The sequence below is a fragment of the Lutra lutra genome, chromosome 2 (genome assembly GCF_902655055.1).
Source record: "Lutra lutra chromosome 2, mLutLut1.2, whole genome shotgun sequence".
Classification (NCBI taxonomy): Eukaryota; Metazoa; Chordata; class Mammalia; order Carnivora; family Mustelidae; genus Lutra; species Lutra lutra.
In genome coordinates this window covers 24557784-24585199 of record NC_062279.1, presented here as the reverse complement: position 1 = coordinate 24585199, position 27416 = coordinate 24557784, and the positions used below count along the sequence as shown (strand labels likewise).

The 27416-nt window shown below is 41.7% G+C and overlaps 1 protein-coding gene across 6 annotated transcripts in view; it reads left to right on the top strand.

The window, feature by feature from the left end:
• MTUS1 (microtubule associated scaffold protein 1) overlaps positions 1-27416 on the top strand; it is a 168305-nt gene that overhangs the window by 134224 nt on the left and 6665 nt on the right. For 5 of the 6 annotated variants that reach the window (XM_047716237.1, XM_047716250.1, XM_047716244.1 and 2 more), the window contains 5 exons: positions 6962-7028; positions 22124-22338; positions 23577-23682; positions 24991-25064; positions 25209-25304. In XM_047716237.1, coding sequence (XP_047572193.1) covers positions 6962-7028; positions 22124-22338; positions 23577-23682; positions 24991-25064; positions 25209-25304 — 558 coding nt within the window. Of the gene's footprint in view, positions 1-5820; positions 5954-6961; positions 7029-22123; positions 22339-23576; positions 23683-24990; positions 25065-25208; positions 25305-27416 lie in introns of those variants that run through there. The other variant, XM_047716264.1, reaches the window with a different exon arrangement.

Genomic DNA, 27416 nt, shown 5'->3' with positions numbered 1-27416 from the left:
AGGTGCCCCATTTACCTGGTTTTTATATACAGTAGTATATAGCCCTTCTGTTTCTCTTTAATATGTAAGGAAGGAATTGGATAGCTGGCTTATTTAACCAAGTAAGTGAAATTGGAAATGACATAATATCAAATGTCAGAAGCAATTAGTTTGTCTATTTTGTGATAAACCAATTACTTTGTTTTACTATATCTAGCCTAATGAACCCCTCATTCAACTCCTTTCTCTCCTTTCCCTCCCATGTGAGATGAGTCAAGTGCTGTGAGCCCTCATCCCACAGAGTTGCTCCCACTTTTCCATTCATACTGATTCCAGCATTGTTTGGACTCTGGATAACTGTCCAATAGATTATGATAACTTCTTAATTAGTCTTTAGGCCTGCACTCTCTTCACTATAATCTACTCCAAGCACTGCTAACAGATTCATCTTTCCAAAGCATTCCACTGTACTGATTAAAACCTTCAGTGGTTTCTCCATTGTCTACACCCTACCTGTCCAACATGGCAGCTACTAGCTTTATGAAGCTACCAAGTACTTAAAGTACAGTAAGGCTAAATTAAGATATGCAGACAAGCATTAAAATATACGCATGGATTTCAAAGACAGTATGACAAAAGTGTGTAAGATACTTTGTGAATAATTTTGAAATGATATTGTGTTGGATATACTGGGTTAAATAAAACACATTAAAATTTAATCTTACAAACTTTTAAGAAATGTGGCTACTAGGAAACTAAAATTACATACATGACTCCCATTATACTTCCTCTGGATGACTCTGGGGTATAACTTGAAATATAAGACTATAATTTGGCACGAGCTGCCTTTTTAGCCTCACCTTTAGTGAGGTAGAGGGGAAGTAAGAGGGATATAATGTTTGTTGAATATTTAGGAAATTCTAGACATTAAATGTTATCCAAAGACACCAGTTGGAATTTACTAGGAATAAAATGGGGGCGTAGAGCTGTTAAGTAACTTGACTATCAGCAGACAGATAGTTAGAGGAAGACCAGGACTTGCACCTGGGTCTAAGACACTAGGAACTCAAAATCACCTATGAACTTCCTGTGCTTTTTCATCCTTTGTTCAAATACCATTACTGGGCTACTACTCTTCTCCCTAATATACCTACATGTTCAGCTCTTAGAGTAGCATCCCATCACTACCTACATGGGATTCACATGGATTCATTATACAAACAGCCAAGTAGAAAATGCAAGTTAAATAGATCAGGCAGGCCTGCTTTCCTTGGTCCTTGGTGAGGAAAGGCCCAGAAGTGGATGTGGGGTGAAAGACCCATATCTGTTCTTCCTTTGGTTACCAAATCCCTCGTGTGGCACGAACCTTCCGCAGTCTGCATGCTCCTGGGGTTTCAAGATACTCTTTTCCCACACAGCTTCACCCACAAACACAAACCAAACACTTTATGAGATGCTCAGTGGGAGAAGGAGTAGATGGAACACTAGAGGAAAAACCTCCCTCAATTGGACACAGTGACAGATGTTTTGTCAGTCAACAACAGGGCAAACTCTTACTGAGTTTCTGGGATACTTTCACTGTACGGGAATTTCATCTTGCACCTGACTTTAAAGGTTTTAATGCCCATGTAATTGTGACTCCACTGAATTTCTTAAAATTCAGCACAAAAGCTCCCTCTTTTAGGGGCACCCGGGTGGCTCAGTCTGTTGAGCATTTGGTTCTTGGTTTTGGCTCAGGTCATGATCTCGGGATCATGGACTCAGCCCTGCATCTGGCTCAGTGCTTAGCAGGACAGTCCGCTTGAGGATTCTCTCCCTCTGTCCTTCCCCCTGCTTGTACGCATACACACACACACTCTCTCTCTCTCTCTCCCTAAAATAAATAAATCTTCAAAACAAAACAAACTCCCTCTTTTATTTCATGGTCCTTCTAGCTCTATGTTCAGTCTACCTTCTGGATTCTAGGAGCGCTTAGATTTCTCTGTCACTCTCTCCCTTATATTACAGATAACCATCTGCACTCGTTCTGCTTTTTAAGACCAGAAGCTCACTGAGAACAGGATCTGTGTCTAGTTCCTTCTTAGGAACCCACACCAGCAGCTATGGCAGGGCTTTATACATAACAGACGTGTCATTTGTACCTGAACGAACAAATGAATGGGGAGGATGGATTCCCAGGTGTAAAGACGGACATATAAAGTCGTTATGTGAATGTTCTTTGCTCTTTAAAACCAATCAGCAAATATTTACTGATTGCCTGATGTGTACAGGACACTGTTATAAAACAGAAAAGAAAGACATAACCAGGGGAAAAGTTAAGTAATTCTTCAGAACAATTTTCCTCTTAACCCTTTGGTCCTCTCATACCATTATAGAAGTGATTGACTGATTGATGTACACGTAGGTAGATATGGATGGTAGATGTTGACTGATCTATATATACATACATATCTTATTGCTAAGTTTTTCTAAATGGTTTTAGAGCATTAGAGTGTGAATAAGAAGGATTGATTATAGGGAATCCTAGAACTATGACTTATCATTTTGTTGTAAATCTAATAATGATAGTTCATTATCTATAAGTTCTATAAGTGCCTCATCAATCTGGAAACTAACACCACACTTTCTGTTTCCCGGAGGACACACTGTTGCTGGTTTTAGTTTGTTCCCAACCTCGGTTTATCCTTGTATAGTTGTGCAATGTTCTGTACAAACAGCCAGTGTGAAATCCAACCTAAAGTACTACCCAAATAAGGTGAATTTGGAAAAGACACTAGCAGTCTACTATAAGTAAAAATGTCTCAGAACAGAATAGAGTGGACATGATTCATCATGTGAGTGGTGGGGAGGAGGTCAGAGACAGCACACATCTGAGCCATCCGACAGGGCTCTTTTCTGCAAAACCCACTGTGCTGTGGATGCTTTTCAACAGCTAACAGATTCAGGCCCCCTGATGGGACGGCAGCCAGAGCTTAAGTGCCTGTATCCAGGGGACTCCTAATTAAATTATAGTGAATCCAATTTTTCCTTGGAACACTTCATACATTTAGCACATGCGTAGAAAAGCATATTTCTATCCAGATACTTACCTCCCTCTTTTTTCATATTGTGTGGAATTCTGCATGTTAAAATACAAAGAGGATTAAATAAACTTGTTACCTAGACTATAAAGAGTTTCTCATATAGGACAGAAACATTGATTTGGGAGCAGCTGAATAAAAAGAAACGGGTAATCAGTATCAGAGTGACAAAATGTGTTTTTATCATCTACAAGTAAAGGATACGTATCTTAAAGGGCAAGTTTCCAAAGAGAGTCAGGCAGAAACTGACACAGATTATGGTGTGGACACTGCAGTTGGTATTTCACATAGGATTTTTTTAAAGCCCTTGGTTTTTCCATTATCCTGTACTGCTTCCCCCCAGATGAGGTCATTTGCCTTGAGTGATGACTGAACAATTGAGCATGGACATTTTAGACCTACCTAGGTCCCAAGCTTCTTTTCTTTTTAAAAATTTATTTAATTGAGAGAGAATGAGCGGGGGAGAGGGGCAGAGGAGAGGGAGAGGCAGACTCCCCACTGAGCACAGGGCCTGATGCGGGGCTCAGTCCCAGGACCTGGGGATCATAACCTCAGCCAAAGGCAGACAATAACCAACTGAGCCACCAAGGAGGCCCGGTTCCTAGATTCTTGAGGGCAAGAATCATGTCTTAAATTTCTTTCATGTTTCACCCAGCATCTGGAATGGTCCTTGATTAATTGGTTCATAGCAATAACTTGCCAACCAATTTGGAAAGATAAATGTCTTCTCTAGGCTTTGAGGGGAAGGAGACGGTAACTGTGATTGACACTGAGGTTTATATAATGGGTCAGGTAAAGACCACGCTTTCCAGATTGTGAAGGTGGGACACATGGCAAGTGTGACTTGAACAGAACAAGGAAGGAATTAGAGTCTAAACAGGACTGGAATAGGTTCTTAGAACTAGGGTAAAGTTTCTTTTTCACATATCCCATGGAATACTCTTCGAATGAGGGCATTTATGTGTAAAAAGAATATGGGACATGAACCTAGCAGCCCTCTGCGAGGTTGTGTGGAGGGTTGCTCTCACCTAGTGCAGGAATGAATTGGTGGAGATCAGGACTGCGGTGGAGGTGGAGGTGGCACTAATAGAGAAAGTGTGGTAGATTCAAGACTCATTAGAACTGACTAACCTTGGAACAACTCATTTAGACAAGAGACTGGCTGGTGACCTCACAGCCTTCCTGTCACTGTGTACTCGGATTGACAGAGCTTGGAAGACATCGGTGGCTTCTGGGCATTGAGTAAGGAAGGTAGAGAATGTGGGAGAGTTGGGGGAAGTGTTCACATGGACTGAAATTCCCTGTCCCCAAAAATCTCTTTAAGAAGCCAAGGGATCACGTGGTATGTATCTCTGCTAGGATGTAAGCATTTCCACAACATTACTCCTGGAAACTATACGTCAGCTTAGTTTTTCAGTCCTCACTTAGCACATTTAGGAAAGTTTGAAAAGTAATTTAATTTCTTGCCAGTTTTGCCTTCTACTAGCAATTTAACTACTCTTAGAAAGTGAATTTTAAATAAGTCCTGAATGTTTTGCAGGATTGCTTGTGGCTATTAAGCTTTAGGTTTTCTTGACGTGGAGTGACAAAGCTTGCTATTACTTACTTGAACTAAATTGCTAAGCAAACAAAATTAAGGCTTAAATTCATGGCATCAGGAGAAGCATGTAATATATGTATTTTTATGTGCTTTCCTCCCAATTTTATCCAGGTTGATTTTCCTCAAGGCTTAATTTCTATATCAGAAAACTCATGACTTGTTCATTTTTTAAAAACCTGGATTCACTGATTTGTGATTTCAGAACAAGTTAATACTGCACTTAAAAATCAAGCATTTAGGGGCGCCTGGGTGGCTCAGTGGGTTAAAGCCTCTGCCTTCGGCTCAGGTCATGATCCCAGAGTCCTGGGATCAAGCCCCACATTGGGCTCTCTGCTTGGCGGGGAGCCTGCCTTCCCCTCTCTGCCTGCTTCTCTGCCTGCTTGTGATTTCTGTCTGTCAAATAAATAAATAAAATCTTAAAAAAAAAAAATCAAGCATTTAGAATACATTAATGGCAAAACATACTCAATGAAGACGTGTCCTGAAATCGCAGTCACTATTAACTGTCCATATGACCGCGTTAGCACGTTGTTCGTTAAGTTCTCAGCTCTTTTAGTGAGAGACCACCACAAAGTAAAAAAAAGCTTTGGATGATGTCTGCTCTTCAAGTCCCAAATCAGCATTTCACACTTGCCCTTTTAACACCAGTGGACCATGTTCTAAGCGTTGAGATTAAGTTTCGCGAAAAGCACCATCCGTTTCATGATAATGTCACTTTAAATTGTAAATCACAAAACGCACACTTGGATTTTTCTTCACCTAGTTCATAGGCTTCTTCAGTATACAGGTTTCAGAGAACAAGTTTTTCTTTTCTCTTGATAAGTGTGATAATCTAATGACCTCAATTAAAGAGGGGGGCTAAAAAGGCTCACAAATCCAAAAATAACTCCATTATCCAGGCAGAGAAGGTCCATTTTTCTTTCCACTGTACCAGCTGATATTTAAGTAAGTGGCCATCGATCAGTCTAATGTCTGGCTCTCGTTTTTCATAAATGAAGGGCTGTGGCTTTAAGTAATCGCCGGCTGCTTGTGCCAAAGGCAGAAGCTGCAGAATCAGCTTCTGCCAGGAGAGAGGCATACGGTAACCTGCAGGACGCGAAGTAAGGCTAACCGAGGACCAATGGCGCTCCTCCCGATAGAGCTTTGAATGTAGGCAGACCCGACTGGTGGGTGGTGTGGCCACCTGTGCACTTCTTGGACAGTGCGGGGGGTGGGGACAGTTGGAGACAGAAGCTGGAAAATGGGCTGCTCCAGCAGCAAAATGTGCCTCTATCCTCCATGTGCAGCAACAAGGGTAATTAGTATTTGCTTCTAGTGCGTTTCTGGAAGGATATCAGGGACCGAGGCAGAGGTGGTCTGGAATTGGCGGGGCGGGGGGGACACTTTGAATGGCAGCACAGCTCTTGCCTGCAGAAGACCGGGTCTCATGATCTCTGCAGTAGTGTAAGCAGGATGCTGCGGGAGCTCCGTCCGGGGTGATCCTAGTGAGGGCTTTGAATTCTGCCTTTTCCTTAGTTAATCCCTGGTGGTGGGGAATCTACCTTTTAAGAAACTATTGCTGTGTGTGTGTCTGTGTGTGTGTGATCTCTTTGAGTTGCTGGGAACTTGGAAATTGTTCTTCTTTGCAGTATAAATAATAGCTTTTTTGATACTGAAACAGTTGCCTGATTCTCTCTGATTTGTTTCTCTAACGTCGCCTTACAATCCTAGCTGATCCCAAATTTAATAATCCTTAGAAAACTAATGTGGCGCTGAGTAAAATTAATCTAATTTTGTCTTTTTTTAAAGGATTGTTTTTGGCTGTAGCTTTATAACAAACTTGTATGTCCCTTTTAGAAGGATTGACCTTGCAACAAAACTTTTTTTTTTTTTTTTGCAAATATAGGACAAAGTGCATATAAGTGCATACGTTTAGAACATTAAATATTTATCTTAAACTGATTACTGCTTTATTGCCCTTGGAGAAGAGAATGCATTAAGTCTTAAGTATGCATTTGCTGAGAGGTTCTGTGGATCAGCAGTGAAGCCTGGCTCAAAGTAAATATTTTTAAAAGTGCCATGCAGTGCCTCAAATGAAAGTTTCACGAGGACCTGAGAAAATAAAGATTTTTGAAACATGAATTTCCTTAACAACTAAGGGACATCTGTGTGTTTGTTTTTTTAACAACTCAAACTGTTAGTCTAAATGATTCATATCTTGGCTTCTCCATTCTGAGTCTCATTTTCCTGGTGATAACGAATGTGTGCCTTTCTGAAGGGACCCTCTTGAAAACATTAGTAACTTGATGTGTGTTTTCCGCAGCGGGAAGAAGCACTGAAACAGCACAAAAACCTATCTCAAGAACTTGTTAACCTTCGAGGAGAGCTAGGTAAGAGCTTGGTTTTTTTTTTTTATTTCTTTGTTGGTTTTTGTTTTGTTTTGTTTTTACTAAGTTTCACAGCACAAGGGGACAGCTGGAAAATTTGGTTTTCCTGTCTGCGTCGCGGCTGGAGTTGCATGCTGGCAGTGGCTAGCTGTCCCACTCTGCTATCTGTGCAAACACTTACTATCAACATTTCTTTTGAATCTTGGCAGCTTGACCTCCAGTTCACAGAATTCCTGGCACTGATCTGACTAAGCCTAGCAGAGCTTCTGATGACCAAAACATTGCTCTTCCTAAAGACAGGGCAGAGTGATTTCTGGAATTGTATGTGTTCCTGTTAAATAATCCTGTCATACTTTTTTTCTGAACCTCTTTCTGTGTTAAAGAGTGATGAGAAAATGCCTTTTCTGATAATAGTAACTACATTACACTTGCTTGGGGCACTTTGAGAGGAGTGAGCCTATAGAAAAGAAGGACGTGTGCATCCACGGTGGCCTGCCTGGAGAAGGCATCCTCTGTGCCCCTGTTACAAGTTGAACAGGGCTTATGGTGGATAAGGACCTGGTTCCTCCCGTAGCCATGGGTCTCCGATGTCTGTAGCACCCACTACCCAGGGCTGTGATTTCCCAGCTGCGCTCAGTTTTGGGTCTTGTCTCTCCTGGAAGGGTCCTCAGGGTTTGGGCAACAGAGGCAGTACTGCCTTTCCTACCTCATGTGCTGTGTTGGAGTGAGCCAGCTGCCTTGGGATCCCCCAGTCAGCCATGGGCACCTCAGCCCAGGAGAATCAGCTTCCGACTTTCTCTTCAGCCAGGTCTGGAGTTGTTCATTAAAAGGCTGAGTTCCTTGCCCTTTGCAATTTTCTGTGTATGCTTACAGCCTCCTCTTCAAGTGTGAGTGGCTGTGCATATAAATAATGCAAAAGCAACAGCCAGTGTTCATCCAGTTCTAGAAGGAACTGCCCATTTTTCTTTGCACAAGACCAGAATTTCAGCATTGTCAATATAATTTGCCGGACTTGAAGGTTTTCTTCCCTTGCCCGCAACCCCCACGAAGACAAAGATCAAAGAGCAGTTAATGTGGGGCCATGACTTGTCTCTGCGTTCCTCTCCCCCCTCCACCCGCCAAGGAGAGGCAACCCCAAACTCTTGGCTCACCCTCCAGGTTCTTAATACCTGGCCGAGGCATCATTTTCTCCTGGCCTTATTTTAGGCTATGGAAATGAAGAACTCTTTATAAAAAAGTAACGTTAAGACATTAAGACAGATGGAACTTCGGCACCCCAAAGACTTGCAAGTTCTAGGGAAATAGTTCAAGGAAACCACAGCTCGAGGCTTTCTGCCGTGTCAACCAGACTGCTCTCCTTCCGGTCGCCCAGATGACCACCTTAATTTGCTTTTGTCTGTGCCTTAAATAGTGTAATGGAGCTGGAGTGAGCAGGTCAGGAAAGAGGCCTTTGTGTGTGTGTTTCAGAGTTGGTTATGACCCAGCGGAGGTGGAGATGAGCCTACCTGCTGGTTCGCATTTCAAACTCTCCCCAGTGAGAGGAGAGGTGGAACACTGCGCTCATTCATGCTGCTTGAATGGGGGATCCTCTTTTTACCTGTTAGCGGAGAGCACGGTGAAATGATCCGAATGGGGATCCAGGTCCTCCGCACTCCCGTTGGTCACAGAGCAGGACAGGAAGTGGCCTGGCAGTCAGTACCCGTTCTCCCCTTTTCTTCCCTTTGTGATGAGGAAAGTGCGCCCTGGTGTGTTTCCCTGCCGCTGGCCAAGTGTCCGGATGCGGGGGTTGGCCTGTGTGTATCGTTCATCGCACAGGCGGGAGCTGGCTGAACCTGGAAGTAGAGGATTCTGGTCAGGAGAATGTGAGACGACAGTGCGAATGTCAGTCAGCGGAGGGGATGACGGGGACTGTGTCGTTGCTCCTGTTGCATGGGGTAGGACTGCCCAAGGAACTATGGAAAGCATTTGGGGAATGGTTCACTCCCGTGAGGGGAGAGAAGGGAAGGCTTTATATAGTTCTTCTGATGGAACAGTCCCGGGAAGAACATCCTAAAAACTGCCAGAGGAATTGTTCGTAGCATGAGCCGAGATGAAAGAAGATGGGTTACATAGCGAAGTGGGAGATGCAGTTTTGAAACTTGAGGCAATAGGGGCGTCTGGGTGGCTCAGTGGGTTAAAGCCTCTGCCTTCGGCTCAGGTCATGACCCAGGGTCCTGGGATCGAGCCCCACATTGGGCTCTCCACTCAGCGGGGAGCTGCTTCCCGCTCTCACTCTCTGCCTGCCTCTCTGCCTACTTGTGATCTGTCAAATAAATAAATCTTAAAAAAAAAAAAAAAAAGATTTCATTAAAAAAAATTGAGGCAATAGTACAGAATGCTTAAACTGTGTGGTCACACTGTCAGGGTCCAAATCTTCAGTGGCTGGGTGATGTAGGAGCAAGTCACGTGACAGGTCTTGAGTTGCAGTTTCATTCTCTATTCAGTGGCACTAATAATGGTCTGCTCAGGGGGAGTCGTGAGGATGACATGAGGTAACTCACTGTGAAGTGCCTAGCACCAGGTGTTACCTACTACTAAGTAGTAGGAATTCACATGTGTGCAATTTATAGCTGTGTAGTAATTACCCACATTGGCTCTTTTGGGGGGGCATGGACTACACTGCAGGAAGGAATTGTACTTAGACCAAATACTATTAGAAATCCCTCAGGATGGGTTGGGTGTTTGTTTGTTTTCCGACTCCAAGGGCAGTGAGACATGGTGGGTCCCTTCCTGACGCAGTAGAAGGGCTTGCGATGTGGAGTCTGCAGTGTAGGATTGGGTCCACGTGTTCTAGCTAGGAGTTGCCTCACTTTTCTTTGAGTCCAATTTCCTCACGGGAGATAGGAAGTTAATGTGTATTTGGCTGGATTGTCCTGGAGCTTGGATAAAACAGTGAGATGTATGAGGCAGCTGTCATAGCGCCTGGTCTGCCACAGCCACCTCGAGAAGAGAAAGATCTGCTACCATCACTATCATCCAAGTGTCCACCACTTCTCTCCAAAATAATGGGGGGCTCTTGTCAGTCTCCCACTGGATACTGTTTATTTTTCTTCTCTATGAAACTATAGGCAAGGTTCCTAAACTAAGAACTACAAAATAATAATAATAATGTAATAAAGGACAGTTGAAACTCAGGAGCACTGAAACCCAAGTAGAGCCTGTGATAGTGACCTTTGGAATCTAACTGCCTCCAACTGTCTGCTCCATTGACCGACTTTCCTGTTGTCTTACTGGTTACTCTGACAAGTGTCCTCTTCTTCCAAGTTCACCCGACTGAGCTCAGAACAAAAGCCGTAAGACCCCCACTGCCCCTGGAGTCCTCAATACTTTACAACCATGTATTTATTGCGTCTTGTGTTTTCTTGTTGTCTTCAGATAGTAAATCGCTTCATTTCAGAGATTCTTTTCTCCTTACTATGGAAAAAATATATATGCTTTCCATTTTCCCAAGTAATTGATAAGTATTGATGGGCATTTGAAGTGTTTGAGTGTTGGTTTCTTTGTATTTAAGGACATCGTGTGGAAATTAAAATTGCAAAGTGAGAGGAAAATAGCCCATAGTTATGGTACCCTTGACAGAGCTTTTATTTTTGTATATTCTCTTGTCTTTATTTATATGAATATATATGACTTCATATCTTTTTTTTTTTTTTTAAGATTTTATTTATTTATTTGACAGACAGAGATCACAAGCAGGCAGAGAGGCAGGCAGAGAGAGAGGAGGAAGCAGGCTCCCTACTGAGCAGAGAGCCCGATGCAGGGCTCGATCCCAGGACCCCGAGATCATGACCTGAGCCGAAGGCAGCGGCTTAACCCACTGAGCCACCCAGGCGCCCCTATATGACTTCATATCTTGACTTGTTTGTGAAGTTATGACTTACATAGAGTGGAATGCTTGTTGATAAACATGTATATAACCTAGACCTTTGTCAAGGTATTGAAGATCTCTGTCCTCCCAGAAAATCTCCCCATGCTCCTTTCCGGTCAATGACCACCCCTCCCCCCAGAAGCAAACACTGATCTGATTTTTATCATGTAGGTTATCTTGTGTATCCTAGAATTTCATATAAATGGAAACATGCATTATGTTGTGTCTGATATTTTTCACGCAGAAAAAATCCTTTTGCGATTCATTCATGTTATTTTATGTGTCTTCTGATCTGTTCAGCGCGTGTCAAACACTTTTCCATCTTGCCTCTTAGTCTTTGTTATGGTTATGTTGAATGACTTGGGAAAGTCTTCATAGATGTTGCTTGATTTCACTAACCCCTTTAGGGTTGGAGTATAGTGAGGGTTTCACTGTCTGCTGTTACCCCTCCATTCCCCTGGTTTCATCTACAACCTGTGGGTCATGATGCACTGATTTATTATCCTAGTTCTCTCCTTCCAAGCTGTAGATGAGTTTTGCCCAGTGGAGAGCTGCCTCCAGGAGAGCCAGTGGTATAATCAGACCTTCGGACTCCCCAACCCCTTGCTTCCTGAATGTTCTGCAGTGTCTCCTCATTCAGGCCTCTTTTCCTCAAAGTCTGTTTATCATCTTCTGCAATGACATCATCATTCACTCACCACCCAAGCTAACAAAAGGTATCACACACCTTTTCCTCCATCTTCTGCATGATAGTCTGTGTTCTAAGTATCGCAGTATCTGGATCTGTCCCTCCTCTGCCTTCTGGCTGCTGCTGTTCTAATTTTAAGCCCCATAATTGCTCATGCCAGATACATTCTAGTGGTCACCCAACAGGTCACCTTGCTCCAGGCCTGCTTCTGTCCTCTCCACATGCTACCAGGACCATATTTAAAATAAATCTCACATCTGTCCTCTATTGGACATCTTTAACAAATGTCAGTGACTTCATTTGGGCTTTGGCAGAAAGTCCAAATATCCTCTAGCTGCCATGTATGGTTTGACTGGAACTCTCAGCCCAGCTTCGTGATGTCGGGACATTCCTTTGCCTTTCTTCACACCTTCTTTCCTCTCCTCACACCCCAGCCATGGGTCCATTCATACCTCTCTGACACATGATATCCTCTCTGCTTGAAATGCTCTCTTCTTTTTTACTGCCTTTCTATTTTTGCTTCTTAAACTTCTCCCTAGCTACAGTACCTCACTAAGTCCTAATGAAAATATCATATCATCAGTTGAGTTTTACCTAATCTTGCAAGCAAGTTAATTGTGCCTTCTACTGTGACCTTCAAGAAACTCTGTTCTTTGGGTAGTTTCTAGACCTCTTCTCACAATCCAGAACCATGAGCCCTTCAGAGACAGTATCTCTTTCACATTTGCAGCTCTACCTGCTGATACCTTTGTGCCTGGCACTTACTACCCCAGTGAATGAATGACTTTTATATTGAAGATGGTAACTAGGGAAAGTTGGTATTATCCTTATAAATTATAATACTCAGTGGTTTTGTGTACGAATGTTTTCCTACAAACCATTTAAAAATAACATGCATGTTTTTAAGACTGAATAATAATAAAGTAAGGTGAACTATAATTCCCTTGGAAATATTTTATAATTATGTCTAACAATGCTGTTAGATCATTTTGAAAGTCTTAGCTCTTGAAATAGATGACAGTTCCATTTAATGGTCTATATCTGCAGCAAGCATTTGGCCTCTGGGATGGAGAATACGTATATCATTCTGATTTTTTTGAGTTGTGTTGGATCAAAACCAGTATGATAGAGAACCATAAATTATCTTTGGGAGTTCCTACTGCTTTTTGTTAATCACTAGAATCACATTTTTATCTAAATTAATGAAGAAAAATTTTTATCTAAATTAATGAAGAAATTAATTTCTTCATTAATTTCATCATAAAATACCAAAAAATGTATTTTATGTGTTTAGCCATCAGAATTAATAGCTAATGTACATCTTTTTTTACAGACGTTCCATCTATTTTTATTAAAGTTTTTAATCCTACTGAGACTTAAATACCTGGTCAAATGAACTAGATTTCAGAACCTTGGAATTCCTCTATTCACAGGCATTCCTCTAAATTTAATATCATTTGCACTGAGCTGTTTGGACAATGCACATCTCTTTTATACATTTGTCCTAATAGTTTCTATTTAATGCCACAAATAGGATTTGAACTCTTAATTCACTAGGACTAGTTGATTGTTTTTCTGTGTATATAAAAATTATGAGCTGGATATGACAGTAGGATCTACTGACTGCCAGCTCTTTCCTGACAGCAATACTCAGCTCCAAGTCTACTGGTTAGTATTTTATTAAAAGACAGGAGAGGGAAGGGAGGGAGAAAGAGGGAGGAAGGAAGAAAGGAAGGAAGGAAGAAAGGAAAAGAAGCTGAGGCTTAAAAGTGAAGTAACCTTCCTAAGGTCCGACAGCTAGAGAGCGAAGTGCCTGGATAATGACCTAGATAGCATCGGTAGGTCCAAACAGGGAGGAAAGCATGATGAAAATATTCGAAAGGTCAGAAAATCATGTGATATAACTACTCCTTTGCATTGGTAACAACTTTTAGGATCTTTCTACTCAATTCAAAAATTCAGGAAGTACTGTCAGATTAAAATAGGACTTGTAATTATCAGTTAGGGAAAAGTGACTTGGCTCTGCCAGAAGCAGTGTATAAATTGTCTAATCAACACTTGATTGGTGTCTATGAACTTGAGGCTCCCACACACCTTGTGGAATGTGTTAATTCTTTCGTGAGTTTTGTCTACAGTTATGACTTAACAGCCCGTGTATTTAAAATAATTTTTAAACTCTGTAAGGTTAAGTCACTTTGGAGTTGCAGAATTCCAGAAGTGGTTTTTTGAAGTGGGCTTTATTGAAAAAACTGCTAAGATAACGAGAACCAACTGTATACCCAAAGAGAATTCTTTCTCTCCCTGAGCTGATTGAGGATGGTTTTGATACCACCTCAGACATAAACCATTTTCCCCATCCATGGCCGTCCATCACATACTCAGCCTTTGGCTGGCTGTGTCTTCAAGTAAAAGGTCACATTCTGTCACCTGTACAGATACACAGTAATACCAAGGGTATCTGTTTTGAAAGCCTATAGAGTCTTCTTCCTTCTTCTGTAACTTGTCCTAACTTGTCCTTGTCCAGTTTTGATAGGATCAGTTTTGACTAATGTCATATGTCCAGAATGCTGGTTCTCAGACTTCCTTGTGTGATAAAATAGACCAGGTTAGAATCCAGATTCATAGTTGTGACTCAGGTGGCTTGGGAACAGAGCCCAGCAACGTGCTTCTGATGACCGTGTAGGTGATTACCCTATAGTGCTCCATGGAGTACACTTTGACACCACCCTAGGTGTCCAGAATGTCGTTTTTTGATTTAAAGTATATACGAATCAAGTAAGCCCAGCGAGACAGTCAACAGTAATGCCGGGAAGCACCAACTGAATTGAGTCTGTTCTTGTACATCGGCTTCCAAATGAGCTTTAGATGTGTTGTTGTGCTGTCAGTGTGATTTCTTTAAAGTCCTAACTGATTTTTCTCAGGCCTGAAGCGTAGAACCCTGTGTCTGTTACCCAGCCAGGCTTGCATCTCTGATCCACTTTCATGCCTAAATGTTTTCACTGGTCCATGGAATGTTGCTGTTGTCATTGTGAGAGCATCTGTTTTGCAGCATGTTGTTGGCCAGTGAGTAAGTTGAAAAACAGCAGAGCCTTTTCAGACTTGTATTGGCAGCAAGACCCAGGGGCTCTGAGCAGGCCCAGCTGGCCCCTCTGTACCTAGATTGTCTGGCTGGGCTGGATCATCTCTCTCCACCCCACTGCCCCCCCCCCCCCGCCCCATTCAACACAAATCAGTATTGAGGGGGTGAGATCTTTTTTTTTTTTTTTTAAACCTCCTTTATCTTATCTTGCAGTTTTTCTAGCTTCTACAAGAGAACATGCCTTAATAGTCTCAGACATCCCTTGCAGGTAGAGATTAAATTCTCGCTTACACGTTGCAAGTTGTGGGGCACCTGGGTGGCTCAGTGGGTTAAGCCTCTGCCTTCGGCTCAGGTTATGATCTCAGGGTCCTGGGATCGAGCCCCGCATCAGGCTCTGTGCTCAGCAGGGAGCCTGCTTCCCCTTCTCTCTCTGCCTGCTGCTCTGCCTACTTGTGGTGTCTCTCTCAAATAAACAAATAAAATCTTAAAAAAAAAAAAGACACATCGGAAGTTGAGAAAATAGCCCTTAGAACCCAGATGAGGTTCTGAGCTCTGTGCTGTATATCTGCATTGAAAACATTGAGTAGATTGGCTTCCTGGACCCAATTCTGCCCCTTCAGTTCCCTTGCCAGTAAAAGGAGATTGAAGATAATATCTCTTTTATTAATTCAAAACACCATTACATGAAATCATAGGCATGAGAGCACCTTGTAAAGCATGACCTGAATTTAAAAGGAAACTAGTATGAGTTATGGGAGAATTGAGAGGCCAGGCATTTTGTAAAGCAAATTCCTAATAAGTTAGGATTAGTGAGAGGCTTTTGAAAATAGTTCATGTTGATTTACATAATTCCCAGGAGCCATCAGAAAGCTGTCTGTAGCTCATTTTGAAATTTAGAAGAAGACTGTTCTCTGCCATGTGACTGCCAGATTTCTCGGTCATAGAAGGAAGTAGTACATTTTGGAAAGAAACTGGAGATCTTCTGAGCCAATGATCATGGCACAGATAGTTTGTGAAGACTTGCTCTACAAAATCCTTACCAAACACTAAAGTTAGCGGAGCGGGTGGTATTTGTTCCTACCTTGCTCACCAGGAAACTGAGAGGCAGAAAGTTGGAATTGACCGTGGTTGGATAGTCTAGGTCCCTACCCTTTGGTTGTAGGCTCCTGGTCCTTCCCCCATGTAGTGATTTACTTCTTAAAAATGGCATCTTGATAACTTTATTCACTTATATCTTTCTCCCATTTTAAACAGATGAGACCCTAGTTTAAGAGCACAACCTCCATAGTCATTCACTGTGGGAGTGGGTCATTACCAGATATTCTAGAAGAATAATATTCTGAAGTAGTTATGCTACTATGGTAAAAGACAGTGTTCCCATTCACGCTTCTGGGGCTGGGGTACAGGAGAAGTAAGATAAGATACTTACCTGTTTCCCCTTTACTTTTATAGACAATTGGGAGCATATTATTTCTGCAAAGCATTTCTGCACCTTGCTTTTCCACTTGACAGTTCTTGAAGTTCAATACATAAAGAACTTTATCAGTCTTTTAAAATAGCTGTTAAATTGTCTTATTTTTGGGAAGCATTCCATTGTTTTTGATACACCACAATTAATTTAACCGGTTCCTTCCTAGTAGACATTAGGGTGTTTCTGATGTTTTGCTGTTACGGAAATGCTCCAGTGAAAACCCCCAACATCCTTCATTTTATATATGTGGGAATATATCTGTATAAATTCTTACTAGTGGAATTGCTGGGTCAGTGGACTATGCAGAGAAAACATGACAGGCCAAAATTAAGGGACATTCTAAAAATACCTGACTCCAAAACTGTCCTGATGGGGGGTTGGGGGGAAGACCCGCTCACAGACCAGAGAAGACTCAGGAAACATGACAGCTAAATACAGTGTGGTATCTTGGATGGGATCTTGGAACAGAAATAAGGGATAAAGTTTGGAGTTGAGTTCATAATAGTGTGCCAATGTTGGTTTCTCAGTTTCAACAATGTCCCTTGGTAGTGTGTAATGTTAATGTTACAGGAAAAGGGGTGAGAGGTATCTGGAAACTATTCTCTCTTCGCAGCGTCTCTGAAATTCTAAAATTAATCTCAAAGTTTTTTCTTAAAAAAGCATTAGTGGAAAAACTGGTAAAGTCCAAATGAAGTCTATAGTATGGTTACTAGTATTGTTCCAGGGTTAAAACCTTAATTGTGACAGATGTCCCATGATTACGTAAAATGCTGACATTTGGGACAACTATGTGGAGAGTATATAGAAACTCTTTGTACTATCTTCTGTAAATCTAAAATTTTCTACAATTAAAAGGTTTTTTTAAAAGCAAGTATACTTCCCTGAGAAGTATGTGCTTTATTTTTCCTTTTCAAATTTTTATTTAAATTCTAGTTAGTTAACATATAATGTAGTAGTAGTTTCAGGAGTAGAATTTAGTGATTCATCACGTACATACAACACCCAGAGCTCATCACAAGTGCCCTCCTTAGTTCCCATCACCGATCTAGCCCTTCCTCATCTCCATTCCTCCATCAACCCTCAGTTTGTTCTCTGTTGTTAAGAGTCTCTTATGGGGGTGCCTGGGTGGCTCAGTGGGTTAAGCCGCTGCCTTCGGCTCAGGTCATGATCTCGGAGTCCTGGGATCGAGTCCCGCATCGGGCTCTCTGCTCAGCAGGGAGCCTGCTTCCTCTGTCTCTCTGCCTGCCTCTCTGCCTGCTTGTGATCTCTCTCTGTCAAATAAATAAATAAAATCTTTAAAAAAAAAAAAAAGAGTCTCTTATGGTTTGCCTCTCACTTTTTTTTTCCCCTTCCCCATGTTCTCTGTTTTATTTCTTAAATTCCACGTATGAGTAAAATAATATGGTATTTGTCTCTCTGGCCGACTTATTTCGCTTAGCATAATACCCTCTAGTTCCATCCACATTGTTGCAGATGGGAAGATTTCTTTTTTTTTGATGGCTGAGTAATATTCCTGTGTGTGTGTGTGTGTGTGTGTGTGTGTGTGTGTGTGTGTACACCACTTCTTTTATCCATTAATCAGTAGACGGACATTTGGGCTCTTTCATAATTCGGCTGTTGTTGATAACACTGCTATAAACATTTGTGCCCCTTCAAATCTATATCTCTGTAGCCTTGGGGTGAATACCTAGTGTAGTTGCTGGATTGTAGGGTTTCTATTCTTTTTAAGGAACATCCATACCGCTTTCCAGAGCGGCTACACTGGTTTGCATTCCTACCAACAGTGCAAGAGGGTTCCCCTTTCTCCTCAACCTTGCCAGCATCTGTTGTTTCCAGTGTTTGTTAATTTTGGTCATTCTGACTGGTGTGAGGCAGTATCTCATGGTTTTGATTTGTATTTCCCTGATGATGAATGATGTTGAGCATCTTTTCATGTGTCTGTTTCCCATCTGGATGTCTTCTTTGGAAAAATGTCTATTCGTGTTTTCTACCCATTTCTAAACTGGATTATTTATTTTTTGGGTGTTGAGTTTTAGAAATTCTTTATAGATTTTGGATACTAACCCTTTATTAGATATGTCACTTGCAAATCTTTTCTCTCATTTTGTGGGCTGCCTTTTGGTTTTATCAATTGTTTACTTTGCTGTGCAGAAGCTTTTCATCTTGATTAAGTCCCAATAGTTCATTTTTGCTTTCATTTCTCTTGCCTCCAGTGACCTGTCTAGTAAGAAGTCGCTATGGCCAAGGTCAAAGAGTTTGCTGCCTATGTTCTTCTCTAGGGTTTCGATGGTTTCCTATCTCAACTTTGGGTCTTTCATCTGTTTTGAATTTATTTTTTTACATGGTAAAGCAAGAAAGTGGTCCAGTTGAGAGAAAAGAGTGAAGGTGTCCAGCACTAAAAGCAGGTGTCTGACTTCCCAGGTGGCTAGAAAGAGAGAGGGACTCAAAGCAGGAAAGAAACATTAGACACAGGCATCTCATCTCCCTCATAGTTGGTGCAGAGAAGGGGAAACACTGCTTGAAGAAGGGTTGGGACCCACAGCATATTTACCAGAAGCTCCTGGAGAAAGTGTGTCTGTACAGTTGGGGAATGAAGTCCTCTTATTTTTCTCTTTATCTTTACTTTCTGTCCCAATGTGTGAGACACAATATGTGGCATCATGAAAATTTGTATGATTTCCATGTGACCTTACCCCCTCCTTTTTTCCTTTTTTAGACTTTATGTCCACCTTAGATAAAATCCTCTAAAAGTTGGGAAGATTCTGTTGCACCCAGTGTTAAGAGCAATAGGAGTAGGGAGTGAGGGTTGGAGGTGTGTGGGTACCATAGTGCCCCACCATGTGTGTGTGTGTGTGTGTGTGTATAGTTAGGTTTGACTACTCAACAAGCAAGGCTGCTTTTTAACTGTCACATTGGGTCCTGGGACCCCAAGCATGCCTTTGAGGACTCTTCAAACAGAGTCCTCTGGTGGACTGGTGGACTTTTTCAAGGCCAGGAATAATAGTAACAACAGCATTTATCACATACTGACTCGGTTCAGGCACTGGGTCAAGTGCTTCTCCTATATTATCTTATTTAATCCTGCAGGGAAGGTGCTAAATATTATCTGCATTTTAAAAAATGAGGAAATGAAGGCTTAGAAAGCTTAAGTAATTTGCTCAAATCACATGGCCGGTAAATGGTATGACTGAGAATTGAACCTAATTATTCTAGCTCTCGTCTTTTAAGTCATTTATTTATACTCCCGAGGATTAAAGTATTTTGGGTTGTCTCATGATGAAGCATGCTACCCAGATACAAAAGTGAAGAAAGCTCTGTAACATTTCGCAAGAATATTGCAGCTGGAGGGCCATGGCTGTGTAATGGTTTTCTATATAAACAGGACATTTATCAATCTCCAAAGTGAAATGGGTCTCTACGAGATGGAGAGAATACAGATCTAGCCTCGTCCTCTTAGAAAAGGCCACCGGGACTAATTAGGTAACGGCTGTGCTTCTGCTCCTTGGGGATAATGGCTAAGGGGCCCAAGATGAATCCAGTTCTATTTCTCAGAGGTTCTAATTGACCGTGACATGGGGCCTTTTCTAGAGGTCATCCAAATAACTGTGCGAAAAGGGAAAATGCTGAGCATCTCATCACTTTTTCTGAAATACTTTTTCCTTCTCAGTTATGTATGCTGAAACTATGTTGTTCCTGTTATATCATTGTCTTAGAACTCTTCACAGGCATGGTTTATCCCAGGGTGAAAACACCAACTTCTGTTCTGTTCCATGACCTTCTGCTTTAGGGGTGGCCTTGTAAATGAGTTGGTTTCTTTCTTTCCTAATTCTGAAAACTCTCTTTCTTATTCTAAGGTAGACTGCTGGAGATAGCTTTTGCAGTTCCTCTGCTCTGTCTCTCGACAGTGGTCTGTTGGCACCCTTCATCACAGACAGTCTTTTAATAATCGTCTAATAGAACAGATTAAAACATCAGGACAGAAAGATTACTTTGTACTGTATGGATGTTGTATTTGTGCAGTAACTCCTTGAAAACCGTATCACCTAATACTATGAAAGCTCCTTGCTTGCTTGCTCAAAATCCTGCAAAATCTCCTATTTTGTTCTGGCTTTTGTTGGGTGCCTGATGAATTGCCTGGAAGCGAGTGGAATTCTGAAGAGTAAGCGAGGAAGAGACCAGGCTGAGCACAGGGAGTAAGAGAGAGACAGGTGGCATTAGAAACTGCTCCTCTGCTGTCCTAAGCACAAGGGCAAGTCCATGACTAAACCCAAGGGGTCATATCCATCACCCCTGCCCTCCCCCCTCAACAGTGTGTTTTTGGCGAGAGGAGCACTCAGAACCTTGAGGCAATGTTGACATGGATGTCCTTTCAAAAAGTATTTCATGAGCCAAATAAAAAATGTCCCTTCAGGATCCCAGGCCAGTTAATTCAGAGTGAAGCTGTTTGTGTGAGCGATGATTTCAGCCCAGCTGTTGTCCACACTGCACACCAGGCCTGTTGCAGAGCAAAGGTCTATGCACAGCTGCCCGCTGATGTCACTCCTGGGGCTGGGCCTGCACTTCAGATTGTGGTACTGACTGTGAGCAGTAAATCCTCCCTCCCCAGGCTGACCCTGACCCATTTTTCCTTTCCCCTCCCCTCTGCCTTCCCTTCACCTCGCTCACAGTGGCCAAGGAAACTTAAACACTTTTAAGCTTTGTTTTCTTTTCTTTTCCTTTTTCTTTTTCAAGATTTTATTTATTTATCTGAGATGAGAGGGAGCACAAGCAGGGGCAGGGGGAGGGGGCAGAGGGAGGGAAGCAGGCTCTGTGCTCAGCAGGGTGTGAGGCCTCAGAAGGAATACCAATAAGGGACATGTGACTAATAATATTTCTACTGCCACATGGCATATTCCCAAGAAAACAAGTCTACCTCATAGTTGGAAATTCATCCCAGAAACTGGCTAATTTCACATTACTTAAGTAGAATGATCATTAAGCTAAACTGTCCTTTTCTCTGCCCTGAAACTCTTACTCCTTCTACAACTGCAGAATCTTTACAAAAGAGAGGTAAGGATTAACAACTAACTCACCAGGACTCATTTTACATTACTGCATGGGCACTTTGGGATACTCCTGACAGAGTATCACTCATTTCACCTGTATTGAATGCCAGCGAAGGAAAGCTGGAAAAGTCAGAAGTCAAGCTTCCTGAGAAATGGTAAAGATATTCCAGGATTTATTATAGTGTGGGTGGGTATGCATTTATGTGCAAGTTCTGCAATGTATCGTTAATCGTTATGTGTTTTCAATAGTGGTGGTGACGGGTAGGATGCTTGGATTTTAAATTATGCCTTTCAGATGACTTTGCCTTTACCTTCTGATATTTTTATATTGTAGCTTTTAAAATGTGTTTTTTCTAAAGCTGGTATGCTCTGGTGATCGTGTTCAACATATTCCAATATTTTGCTTTTATTACTGTACTTTCGAAATCAGCTCAAATTAAGTCAAAGCTTAAAATCCGTTTATTTCGTCTCTCTGATCTTCCCTGTTTCCTGTGTCTTAGCTCCTCCCTACTAGCTGGCCGGCCTTAGAGACGCCTCGGCCAATCAGAGTCTCCTCTCCTTATGGCCCCTGCACTGATTGGTCAGCATACAAAAGGGTGATCCTCCCTTGGAAACCGGGTTTTTCTCAAGTACTTCTGTTATTTCTTGCTAGATGGTTGTGTGGGGGGTTTTTTTGTTTTTGTTTTGTTTTGTTTTGGGGGATTTTATTTTGCTGCCAGCGACCATTTCCTCTTGTTCCTATTTCTTGTTTTTTATACCATTACATTTGAAAATCTGGTCGAGAGAGAACGAAGTACTCCGAGAGTCCTGTGTCCGTATTTCCAGACTCCTCACAGCTATGCGTGAATGTGATGAATTTAGGACATTGCGCAGATGAAATATCTTTTCCCTTTTTCATCTCTTTTCAGTCACTGCTTCATCGACCTGTGAGAAATTAGAAAAAGCGAGGAATGAGTTGCAAATAGCTTATGAAGGGTTCGTCCAGAAGCTAAACCAGCAGCACCAGACTGATCTATCAGAGCTAGAGAATCGGCTTAAAGAATTTTACACCGGGGAGTGTGAAAAGTTCCAGAATATTTACATTGAAGAAGCAGAGAAGTATAAAACTCAGTTGCAAGAGCAGGTCTGTGCCTTTGGAGCCTGAGCATGTTATTGGTCATGGCTATTTATTTAAATTCTAATTGTGGGATGAGGAACTTCCTTTGAGCTTCTATTTATTTAAATAAGTGAAAAAGGGTTTATCAATTTTTTTTTTCTTATGATCAAAGCAATGTTGAGTGAAAGAAGGGAAGAAAAAAAAAAGTTTAAAAAAAATCCTTTATCATGCAACCTGGAAGTAATCCCTTTGTGAGCATATTGCTATTATACTGCTAAATGATGGGTTTGCATTTCTTCCTTTTCAGAGTGACACTTAATAACCCATATTTCACGCACATTTTTTTTGTGTGTGTGAGAAAGATTTATTTAGTTAATTTTAGTTGCACATACCTACTTGGCAATAGAAGATAGTGGGGGGTAAAAACCAGATTCAGATCCACATTTTGTACAATATTTCAAAATATATCCTCTGTTAGTGAAGTATTATCAATAAATCCATAGTAAAACCTAGATTAAAACAGAAGAATATTTTAACTCAGAGGGTTAAAAAAGTTTTTGTTTATTTATAAAGTTTTTTATTTACTTATTTGACAGAGAGAGAGAGAGAAGCAGGCTCCCTGCTGACCCTGGTATCATGACCTTGGCAAATCAGACTTTTAACCCAGTGAGCCACCCAGGGGCCCCAAGAAAAGCTTTTAAATTAAAAAGTGATAGAAGAAATAACAGAGGGAAAGAAAAAAGTTTGTATTATGTACAAATGTAAAACATTGAGAAACAACTTACATAATCAAAAGGAAGAACCTGGTAAAAATAATTGGCAGTATATACAACAAAGAAATGCTTAATTTCTTTACCAGAGAGAGCCCATGTCATAAGCTTCTCTTTAATTTTCTTGCGTCCTTTTAAAATCAGTTCTCTATTTAGTAAATATTTACTGAGTACCTACTAGACCAGTCATGCGCTAAGGACTGAGGATATAAAGACCAGTATTATAGGCATGGATCATACGTGGTCCTATCACCATGAAACAAAGCCTCATTCCTCATGATGGAGTTGGCTGTTTGCATCAGAGGACCCTGGAGAGCCTGTGTGTTAGTGTTCCTGAGGGGGGACAGAGTGGAGAACTGGGAAGGGCAGATCCAGATTGGGTTGTTCTTTCCAAGCGCTGGACAGCCCTTTAACTTGAATACACACTATGTATCAAGTCTCCTAATACTGTTGCTTATTACTCAAGACTTTTAATTGTTTTTTTTTCCTTTCTAGTTTGACAATTTAAATGCTGCCCATGAAACCTCTAAGTTGGAAATTGAAGCCAGCCACTCAGAGAAAATCGAATTGCTAAAGAAAGCCTATGAAGCCTCCCTTTCAGGCAAGAATGCTTTTTTTTTTTTTTTTTTTAATAGATTCAGATCTAATGGAACAACGTGATATGTTTTAAAACGGAAATGATTCATAACTTTCCCTTCCAGAGAATACCCTGTGGTATTCAGTTTGGAGTGTTTTTGCTTTCTTTTTGCATTGTTCATGGTTAGCAGATGCCCTTTTCCCCTTAGGAGGCAAATAATAGTTTGTCACAAATGCCAGCCTTTTTAGAAATAAGAGCTTTTAAGGAACGTAAAGGCCTTTTTGGTAGTAGCTGTTCTTTACCACTTGAAGTCCTGGGAAGTTAAAAGTGTTAGTTTACATCCTAGCCACAGTAAAGGATCAGTGCTAACAACACTTGCTCGCCAACACTCTTGCACACCAACAACACCGTGACACGGAGAAGGCACTGGTTGAGTCAAGAAAGAATATTTTAAAATTATTTTATATTTTAAAATTATTTTATCATGATTGGAAAGGCTGAAGTAGAAGGAAAAGGAGCCATTTCTTTAAGAACACAAAGGATCATGGAAGTAGTTACACTTAGCTCCGTGCACCCCTCAGAGAAGCCTGTAGGCATGGGCTAAGAACAGGCGGGCTCCCCAGTGGCAAAGGCCTCTTCTCATCAGAAAAATAGAATTGTCGGGCGCCTGGGTGGCTCAGTGGGTTAAGCCACTGCCTTCGGCTCAGGTCATGATCTCAGGGTCCTGGGATCGAGTCCCGCATCGGGCTCTCTGCTCAGCGAGAAGCCTGCTTCCCTCTCTCTCTCTCTCTCTCTCTGCCTGCCTCTCCGTCTACTTGTGATCTCTCTCTCTGTCAAATAAGTAAATAAAAAATCTTAAAAAAAAAAAAAAATTGTCCTGAGAAGTCAGAGATGATAACTTGTCAAAGAGACTGGCCAAGGGTAGATATTAGTAAACACTGTCGTTCTTCCTTCCTGCTAGAATTGGGTTTAATTTTAGACTTCTGTTCGGTTCACGAAGAGCAAATGGAAAAGCAGGCGGGAACTCCAGAGCACGAGGGCTGAGGGCTAACGCCAGTGTTGGAAGAGCCCTCCCCTGAGGAGGATGCTGTTTCCTCTGGCCTCTGGGGGCCTCTGCGCTCTCCATCATAAAATGGAAATATTTGCCCTACTCCCCTCACAAGGCTAATTTGAGAACAGAGAGCTTAATTCTTATGAAAGCATCTTACAAATATAAAGTAACATAGTCCTACTGCTTCATAATCAACTCTTAGATCTACATGCTCTAACAACTGTAGAATACAGTGATCTCATAGGATGCCCTTGCCTCCAAAAAAAATCCCTTCTTTTCAGAAATCAAGAAAAGCCATGAAGTGGAAAAGAAATCACTTGAGGATATGCTTCACGAGAAGCAGGAATCACTGGAGGTGGGTCTATCTCACTTACCCCACCCCCCAAAAATATCCCCATTCCTGAGGTTTGTGTGGTTTGGGTAATGTTTCTGTGTACATTTGCAATGTTTTTGGTGTCTGCTTGCTAACTTGTGCTCCACATTTCATTGTTTGTTTTAGAAACAAATCAATGATCTGAAGAGTGAAAATGATGCTTTAAATGAAAAGTTGAAATCAGAAGAACAAAAAAGAATATCGAGAGAGAAAGCAAATTTAGTAAGTTGTGTGTGCTTCTCCATCACTGAGTTCTTTTCTGCTTAGCTGCCTGTGAGGGTCAACCCGTGTTCAGCAGCTGGGGAAATGATAGCGATTTGGAATCCTTTTCCTATGTTGCAGAGTAATTTTTAAACTGGCTTCTTTGTTTACTGATGACTTTTAGAAATCCCAAGACCTGACATACAGAGGAAGCCCAGTACGTTGTGAGTGGTCTAAACTGATAACTATGGGAAGACAAGAAAATTGTCAGTGAGGGTCAGGGTTTCATGTGAAGACTACACTTTTTTTTTCCTTTAAAAAAAAAAAAACCTCCCTGAACCATGAGAGACTATGGACTCTGAAAAACGATCTGAGAATTTTGAAGGGGTGGGGGGTGGGAGGTTGGGGGCACCAGGTGGTGGGTATTGTAGAGGGCACAGATTGCATGGAGCACTGGGTGTGGTGCAAAAATAATGAATACTGTTATGCTGAAAAAATAAAAAAAATTAGAAAAAAAAAAAAAAAACCACCTCCCTGGTATATTGAGATAAAATTAACATAGTACAACATTCACCCTTTGTTAAATGTGCAGTTCAGTGGTTCACAAATTGTGCATTGATCACTATTATCTACTTCCAGAACATTTTGTCACTCCAGAGAGAAACCCTGTACCCATTCCCCACTAAATCCCCCCAAACCCCCCGTCCCTAGGGAACCACCATTCTTCTTTCTTTCTCCATGGATTTGCCAACTCTGGACATTTCCTATAAATGGAATCATGTTCTGTCATGAAATCATGGCTTTTTGTGTCTGGCTGCTTTGGCTCAGCTTCTGTCCTTGAGATCGATGTGTATTGTAATATGTATAGACACTTCATTCCTATCTGTGTCCGACCAATAGGTCATACGGATAATCCTCACTTGGGAAAAGTACAGATTTATCTCATAAGCTCACCTTTCTCTTGCAACTTGTATCCTAACTCACCTGGCCCCACCTTTTCTGTTTCTGTCTTCAGTGCCACCATTTCCCTTCCATATGTTTGTGCCTGAGACTGCAGAAGCAAAGTTCTTTTGGCGCTTAAAATCTGCTAGCTTGGAAAGTACATGGGCGTGGGTCTCTTAGTGAAATTTTTCACAGATGTCTTTGGATACCCTCTAGACTTTTGAATACAATTGGGATGAGACGAGGTCATACCCAGTGAAACTTCAAAGCTATTTATACTGGAAGATTTTTAGACAAAAGAGCAATTTCAAAAAAAAAAAAAAATCTAGGCTTACATGCAGGGTGTAAACCTTATAAGTGGTTCCAGGAGTGGGTTTTAAAGGGCTTCCTGGAACTGCAGCAGCTTTTGAAAATGAACGGAAACAGATTGAGGAAAGCAGGGTTACCTGAGGCCTGACCCCCTGTGGGAATGCACCTGATGCCCTGGGAGAGCACATTTGAAGAAGGCCCTGGGCCAGCAGGGACATCAGCAAAGGTGTGGTGGAAACAGGGCTGTGAATGCTCGAAGTTTAAAAATGGACATGGTATTGCTTCTCGGCCTTTTGGCTATGATCAAGTGTAAAAATGGACAGAGTAAATGACAGAGTAAATGATGTCTCCTTTTAAGAAAAATGAGGTACTGTTTTTTTTTTCCCCCTAAAGATAATACATCCTGTGTCAAAGGATGAGAGCATTTGAGGCCTATGAAATTTGGGCAAGAGCTCTGGATTTGCAGACTTGGGTTTTAAGCCTGCCCCAGCCCTTTCCCGCTCTGGCACCTTCCCTGAGCCGGTCCCCTGCGTTGTGGGACTCTCTGTATCTTATGGAGTGAGGGGTTTACATAGGTAGTCCTGAGGACCCATTCCCTGATCATCCCTGAGGCTTGGTCTGGAGCCCAGGAGTATAATTTGGATGTCTTACCCACTGACACCTGTCTGAGATTAGACATCCAGTTGGTAGATCTGACATGGTCAGTTTGTATGTTTGGGATGATTCACTTAGATTTCCAGAACTAAAGCAAGGAGTCAGGATTCCACTCTGGTGGTGTACTCTAAGAGGATCTCTCCCCTTATGTAGCATTTATTTTGGACAGAATTTTAGTAGTGCATGTGCTGAATGCCGTAGGGTATCACAGAATAAACGAGGAGGACA